A 7,965-nucleotide genomic window follows, 5' to 3' on the forward strand; every position below is an offset into this window, starting at 1 on the left:
TAAAAGATGCACCAAACCTTATAGGGAAGAATTCCAGAAAATTGCCATGCCAACAGCTATAGGATTTGCTATAATGAGATTTATTGGTTTTTCTTCTGTGTGAAACTGACCCATAACCCTGTAAATAACTTCACTGTTGGTGGCTGAATACTTTTTCAGAAGAGTTTTTCATCTTGGGGAGTAGGGAATAAGTGAGGATTTGAGAAATCATGGAGTAAAAATGTGCCTATACATTTTGTTTGTCTAAGAGGTTTTCTATTTGTAAGTTAAAATAATTAGAAAAAAATGCCCCCTAAAACAGCAAGAAAGACTAAAGCCTTGTCTGAGTTTAAGTGTCAATATGTGCTATTTATCATGTAAGGTATGATCAATAATAAACCATGACATAAAGATAATGAAGAATTCTGGATGATAGACAATATCGCGAGACATTTTTATCTTGGTTAAAGGAACTATGCTCTAGAGAGACCTCCCAGGATGTAAAATTTATCCTGCAAGTTTCAAACCACCTTAGAGTAACCAGCCCCCACTCTCCCTAATCACTAGGCCTAACTTCCAAATACTGTAGAAGTTTTAGAGCTTTTGCTACTATGTAATAGTAAAAACACTGCAGTTACATAGAGCAAAACAGCAGCTCCTTCTCTCCCACAAGACTGCTCCTCTGCGGAAGTTAGGCCATATAAGCATGTATTTCAGTTCTGGCAAATGGAAGAGGATCTGCATGCTTAAGCTTGCCCATTGCTTAGCATCCACAAGGTTAATGTGGAAACAGGTGGGGGTTCAGCCCACAGTGACTTCTGACTAGTATAAAAAACTTCAAAAATGAAAACAGAGGCTCCAGTGCAGGAAGAAAATTGCCCTGCTCCACTACAATCAGAACACACCTTGCTTTCCAGGGAGTAAGCTGGTTGGACGGGGATGGACAATCTTATCACATAAAGAACTGAAGAAACAAAGTTCATAAGAGGTCAGCAAATAAACATCTGAAAGGGTATCACATGTAAAAATTTCCACTTTGTGTGCAATAGACCCAGAGAACTGAACTCGGGACAGGAGCAGAGGGATAACGCCATATTGAGAAAAATGCATGGGGCTGGCAGCAATGGCCTTTAGTGGCACTGTGAGGGTTTCAGAGTTAACAGGCCTATGTTCTCTTCCTGGCTACTACTCAGTTACTTACCTCCTCAGTCTCGGATTCCACACAGCATATACTTTTTATGTTTTTGTTGGTTAATGAGATAATTAAATCTCATTAGCACAATGCTTGGCACGTGGCAGGCAGCATGGTAAATGCTGGTGGCTATTATTTGATATGTGAAGAGGATGCCTCTGTGGGACACTGGTCAAACAGCGGTGGAAAGGGAGTTCTTTCCATGACCTAAGGCTCTCTAGTGTCCCTCCTAAATTCCATGCAGATTCCATGATAATGCTTTGTTGGTGTTCTGTTCAGTGTTTTTATTCTGTGCCTATGTATGAAGACTCCAAGGGCAAATCCAGACATGGCCAAAGGTTCAGGAGCCCATATTTTTCCAAGTGTCTCATCTTAGAATCTCCAATCTGGCTCAAACTGTACTGTGCAGAAAACTGTCCAGACAGATAATACCTGAAGCAATGATTCCAGGAGTGTAACACTGACTCCCTTCCCTCTTGGAACTACTCCTGAGGAGGGAGTAGGGCAAGGTAGTAACTTTCAAACTGTTATATCTTCTGTGACAAATATGAATCACTGTTTCCATTTCACAGAAAAGGGAACTGAGGCTTAGAGAGGAGCAAATCTTACTTAAAGTTATGTAGCAAGTAAATAACAGAGCTGGGATTAAAGTCGAAGCAGAGACTGATTCGTGCTAATTTGTTCCCAAGTTTTCTCAGCAAGGAATTATGAAGAGGGTAAACATGAGGGTGTTAAAAAAAATCAAATCAGTGTGATGACTTCTCACTCACTTTAGTTCTGGCAGATTTCTGACACTAGTGGCTATATCTGATGATTCTGGGCAAAGTTTCTCCACCAGCTCCAAAGGACCAAAGAAAGATTTATTTTGGCCAATAAAACTCTTCTTAACTAAAAGGGAAAACAAAAGTATTATTCATAAGGACAGGTAGCAAAATTTCTTCAGGGACCTACAGCTACTCACCCAAATGAATGCTACAGAATTCTACCACTGCACCTTTCAGATTTAGTCTTGGGATTGACCAAGTAACTTCCCAAATTACAAATGAGGGTTACAGGGTTTCTCTGATATAGCTATTATGCTTTTTCTCCAAATATTTAATGGAGACAATGAATAACAAGTTATCAATAATAAATTCTGACAAGACAAAATACATGAAATAAAGCAAACAAAGTACCTCCTATAATCACCTGCAAACTCCTTCCCCTTTCTTCTTCATACCTAATGCCAAAAGCAATACTTAATTTAAAAGCACCATCCCATATGTGACTATTGCAATAACGCTGGAATGGGTTTCTCCACTCCTACTAGTCACCTTCCCTCCCTTACAATCTGTTCTCCACACAGTGGGACATTCTTTTCAAAAATGTGAGGTCATGTCATTCTCTTGCTTAAACTCCTCCAAATCTACTCAGAATAAAATCCAGCTCCACATCTGACCTATAAAGGCCTGTATGATCCAGCCCCTCCTCCCCGATCTCATCTCTTCTGCTTCAGCATGCCTGCCTTAGTTACTCATTGTCCTTCTCAAACGAAGGTTGGTTTCTCTAAGGGCCTTTGCATTCAGGACCCACTTTTCCTTTTTAAAATTTTTAGCTAGGAATGCTGTCAGTTTCTGTAAGGTTGATGCCTCCTTTAGGCATTGCTCACACTTCATCTTTCTGGAAAAACATTCACTCTAGCTGAACGATTTTTTTCCTTGATTGCTTATCATTTAATTCATTTTGCTTCCTTGAATTTGTATCATTTGTAATTGGTTTTGTTTTCCATTTGTCTGTCTCATCCTCTAGAGATGTGCTGTCCAAGGAAGCCGTTAACAGCATGGGGTATTGAGCACTTAAAACATACTGGTGCAACTGACACGTGCTGTAAGTGTAACACACAATGAACTTCCAAGCCATCATGTGAAAATGATGAATATCACATTAAAAGGTTTTTAAATAGAGTGCCAAATGATAGTATTTTGGAAATACTGGGCTCAATGAAATACAAAATTTAACCTACTTCCACCCTTTAAATACGGTTACTGGAACATTAAATCTTCATTTGTAGTTTACATGGCATTCCATTCCTATTGGAATGGCCGCTCTAGTATGTCACGCTTGTGGCAGGGACTTTGTCAGTTTTGTCTACTGCTGTTTCTCTAGCACGCAGAACAATGCTGGGCACCGATGAACGAATGCATACTTAACAGCCCTACTTTCCCCAGCCGCCCCCTCAGGCTCACCTTTAAGCCCATGTTTGAGGCAGTGCTCCATCACTACAAAAAACTGCTGCAAGGGAGCATGGTCCGCATCCAGGCTGCGGCCCAGGCTCAGGGCAGACTGGAGCAAGACCTTGATGCTGAGTTTCATCATGTGCATCAGGTTGGCACGCTCCTCCATCATCTGGCCCTTGGACGCTGTTGGGGCAGAGGCAAGGACAATTTCGTTAGTGGCCTGAGTGTGGTCCGGGGTGAGGTTGCATGCGAAGTGATGGAGGGAAGACAAGCCAGGTAAGGGACCCAGAAGTGTGCTCACAGCGCGGATTCCCGACTGGCGGAAAACTGGGGTTAGCAGTCAACTGACCCCGAATCCCTGGAAGACACAGCCGCACCAGGGGCGCCAGGGCATTGGATCAGCCTCCCAAGGCCTCTCCCAGGCGGCTCCGCGCGTTGCCAGGGCGACGGCTCTACCAAGGCTCGCTGCGATTGGCCTCTCCCACATCCGGCATTCCACCTTTGACCAATGAAAAGGCGGAAATTCCAGACGCCAGGCCCGAAGAGGGCGGCCAGGAGGGAGCCCCGCCCTAACTCTCCTATTGGACTAGTCTGCTCGAGGGTACGACCCGGGAGCTCTTCAGGCCATTTTGCGCCCCCTTTGCGGGGCGGGGAAGGCAGACGCTGCAGCTTCCGGGATCGGAGTTTTTTTGTTCAGTGGTGCCAGATGGTGCCTTCGCGGACGCATCTGCTTCTTAGTTTCAGGATTAAATTTTCGTTGTTGCCCATCTTTCGAACAATTAGTGGACATTTAGGAACTTGACACTTTTTGTACGTAAACTCGTTAGCCAAATAAATTCATCAGATTCCAACTGCGTTTATCTTGTCGCTTCGTCTTCAGTTAAAAGGTTGGTCTGCCTTCAATATCAGAGATCCATGACAAATGCCTCCTAAATGTTCACTTGGACCCAGAAAAGCTGTCACTCTAGTTATTTTATTTAAAAGACACAGACCTCAAACTACAGGGGTCTCACAGGAGAAATAACCTTTGGAGCTAGGCGAGACTACCGGTCTCCGCATACCAGTGCCCACGTGCCTAGGTGCAGTTGCCAGTAGTTTGCGGGTCACACTTTGGAAAGAGGGGTGTGGGGTGGCCTGCAGTTTGAGTTTGCAGGTGTGTGCTTACTAGTAAGGTCAAGCAGGTTATCATGTTTATTGTTTCTTAGTAGTCTTTGAATTGCTTGGTAAACCTCTTTATGGTCGAATTGTTTGCCTTTTTTCTTATTGATCTATATTCTGGATAGTAATTATTTACTTGCTTTATTTCGTGGGCATTAATCAATAGGGACATATAGTTAAGAGCACGTACACGTATACATAGCGAAGTCTGCAAGTAGTGTAATAGTCTTGGCTTCAGCCACTGGGGTGCCCCTCTCTCTCGCATCAGAGGGGCATTATGACTGAGCTTATATAGTAAAGGCATTAAAGTAAATACTATCGTGGGTTTAAAAAAAAAAAAAATCCTGCACGAAAAATTCTACATTCTCTCAGCAAAACCCATAGAAAAACATGCTGGTTAAGAAAAATGTTCTACACAACTCACCTCAGTTGTGGAGAGAGAAAAATGGGCTAAGTAAAAGCACTTGGGTGGGGAAAACTGCACTTCTTTTTAAATTGAGAGGCTCCTATGTATTACTTTGTAAATTTGAAATGATAAAGTGGATTATTGGCAAAAGAAATAAAAATTGTAGAAACTCAACAAAAGGAGGGAAACCCTCCTCTTGTCTAATAAAACCATAGAAGTAATTTTTAGAGATTTACCCTTAAAGACACTGAACCTGAGCCCTCCCTGGTGGCTGCAATAGGTTAAAGTGCAGCACTGTGGCCACTGCTGCACCAGTTTGATCCCAAACCAGGGAAGTGACCCACATGGCTTTGCAGACCTCTCCTGACCTGCCAGCTACTCCCCTCAGCAGTGGTATTTTGTAGATCTGCCAGTTCTGCTCCCCACTCTGTCTCTGGTGAATCCTCTCACCACCTCTGCATCTCGGCCTGTACTCCAGTTCTGTATGCATAAATAAATCTTTTTATTTTTTTTAAAAGATATCTTTCTGTACAGTCTTTATAAACCTTTTTCTAAGAAAAGATTATTTATTTGTGCATACTCAACTGGGGTACAGGCCAGAGATGCAGGGGTGGTGAGAGGATTCACCAAAGACAGAGTGGGGAGCAGAACAGGCAGATTGATGAAGTACACTGCTGAGGGGAGCAGTGGGCAAGACAGAGAGGTCTGCCACGGCATGTGGGTCAAATCCCCGTCTGGGACTGAACTTGTCTTGAAGCAGCTGCGGCTAGCTTCATTAATGCTGTGTTTTAACCCCTTGCACAACCTGGAAGGCCACATAAATCAATAAATCTTAAAAAACAAAACAAAACAAAACCAAAAACACAGCCCAGCTCTATAAACTAATGGTCTTTGAATGCGAATACATCTGTAGCTAAGTTTTGGCAAGGATGAGGCATCCCCAAATGTTTTCAAGAAATCTATATCCTGATCCTCAGGTTTCACAGGCTCTTTGCTCATGCTAGACAAGAAAGGCAATTCATCCCTATCCATTACATTCCTCTTAATGCCCTGCTCTAGAGTACAACTCCCAAATCCCAAATGAAGTCTCCTTTCTTGAAAGTTCAAATGTTCCTGTCACCCTGCACAAATACAAGCATTTTATTATTTTCTGTCAGTTCAATCCTCATCACTAGCATGTATGGTTAACTTGATGGTATTTCCTATCAATTAAATTAGCCAAAATCATAGCTCCAAGTTTTTGATGATTGGAACTACTTGAAAGCTCAGCCTTTTGATCAGAAAGTATTGTGTTAGCAAGGTGTAATGGAATAAACAATACCGAAATGTTTCTCAAACATTTAAGAGTTCTGGGTTAAAACAAGATAACTAACTCAGTGAAAGAATTACAAGTGTAGTTATGGTTATGAAAGTACAGAACTCACAGAGGTTGAGAATAATATGACCAGGTTGTATCCTTTTGCCCATTACGTGATTTTCATTTGCTCTGAACAAAAATAAAGGAACAATGAATTTTTTTATATTAAATCATTGTGATTTGGGACACAAAAATTGGAAGTTTAGACTTGAGCAACCTAACAATTAAAAACAAACAAACAAACAAAAAAAAACAACAAAGCTTTTATATTGTGCAGCACAGAAAAAAATACTACTGCTGGGTCCTCCCTGGTGGTGCAACAGATTAAAGTGTTAAGGTGAAGGATGTCCTAAAGGAACTTTGCAGTTTTGTGGACTCCACCCACTACTGCAGTGATGGAAAACTACAACTCCCAGCCATACCAGGAGAGAACTGTGAAGATCCAAGGGCGGAGCTAAGGAGGCATTCTGGGACTTTGGGGATAAACAGGGAGTCATTTTCAACAGTTCACTCACTTGCTTGGGCAACCACTCTCGAGACTGTGTCACCAGGTGCTATCAGTTAGTTTGTTCCCAGAACTCCAAGTCAGCCTAGCTGACTTAACCTTCTAGTTAACCTTGTATCTCTCTATCTTTGCCTGGGTGGTTCCTTTTCCTTTCCTCTTTTGTAAATAAACCCATTATTGACCCTTTGTGTGCCCCTCCAGTACAACTAAATTTTAAGCGCGTGGGTGAGGACCCAGACAGGCAGCCCGGTTCACACAGCACTATGAAGCTAGCTGCAGCTGCAGTGCAAGTTCGATCCCCAGCTGTGGGGGTGACCCACATGGCGCCGCAGACCTCTTCTGTTTCGTCAGCTGCTCCCCTCAGCAGTGTACTTGGTCAGTTGGCGTGTCTGCTCCCCACTCTGTCTCTGGTGAATCCTCTCACTGTCCCTCTATCTTGGTTCTGTATGCATAAATAAATAAATCTTAAAAAAAGAAAGAAGTGGCCCTCCCTGGTGGCTTAGCGGGTTAAAGCACAGCACTAAGAAGCTAAAGCCACTTCCACATGAGTTCGATTTCCGCCTGCCCCAGAGGTGACCACATGGCGTGGCAGAACTCTCCTGACCCGCCCGCTGCTCCCCTCAGCAGTGTACTTCGTCGATCTGCCTTCTGCTCCCCACTCTGTCTCTGGTGAAGCCTCTCGCCGCCCCTGAGCCTCTGGCCTGTACCCCAGTTCTGTATGCACAAATAAATAAATCTTTAAAAAAAAAAAAAAGAAAGAAAGAAATTCTACTACTAGCCACAAACAGCTTAAAGGGCAGGCAGCTTGCTGTAACCTCTGGATGTGCTATCTACACTCTACAAGATTTTCTGTTGGGTTCTGAATTATAGAGAAGTTGACTAGATTATTTACATATTTGATTTTCATTTTAAGTCTTTGAATGTCTTAAAATATTTTATAATCTAGAGTGGTATTATGCTATCTACTACAGGAAAGACAGGAAATGTCTCTATATTTCCTAATTTTTCACTTATCTCAGTAGCTAACTTAAGGATTTTAGCAGTATGAAGTGGAAATGTTGTTGCCCAGGAAAGGGTAGGTTCCAGGTTCCCTGCCCCACCCAAGGGAGGGTTGGGATGAACAGAGAGAAGAAGAAGCTGAAGAGGAGACTG

General features: G+C 42.7%; 1 protein-coding gene across 2 annotated transcripts in view; it reads right to left on the reverse strand.

The window, feature by feature from the left end:
* Nucleotides 1–3,772, reverse strand: part of RUFY1 (RUN and FYVE domain containing 1) — a 51,849-nt gene extending 48,077 nt beyond the window's left edge. Inside the window, exons 1-3 of one of the 2 annotated variants that reach the window (XM_004693677.2) lie at nt 3,737–3,772; nt 3,397–3,570; nt 1,942–2,059 (exon numbers count right to left, since the gene is read on the reverse strand). In XM_004693677.2, the coding sequence (XP_004693734.1) occupies nt 1,942–2,059; nt 3,397–3,556 (278 nt within the window). In that variant the 5' untranslated portion in view covers nt 3,557–3,570; nt 3,737–3,772. The other variant, XM_012733305.1, reaches the window with a different exon arrangement.
* Nucleotides 3,773–7,965: the final 4,193 nt, after the last annotated feature.

This window comes from Condylura cristata, unplaced genomic scaffold, assembly GCF_000260355.1.
Source record: "Condylura cristata isolate star-nosed mole 26May11 unplaced genomic scaffold, ConCri1.0 scaffold00040, whole genome shotgun sequence".
NCBI lineage: Eukaryota > Metazoa > Chordata > Mammalia > Eulipotyphla > Talpidae > Condylura > Condylura cristata.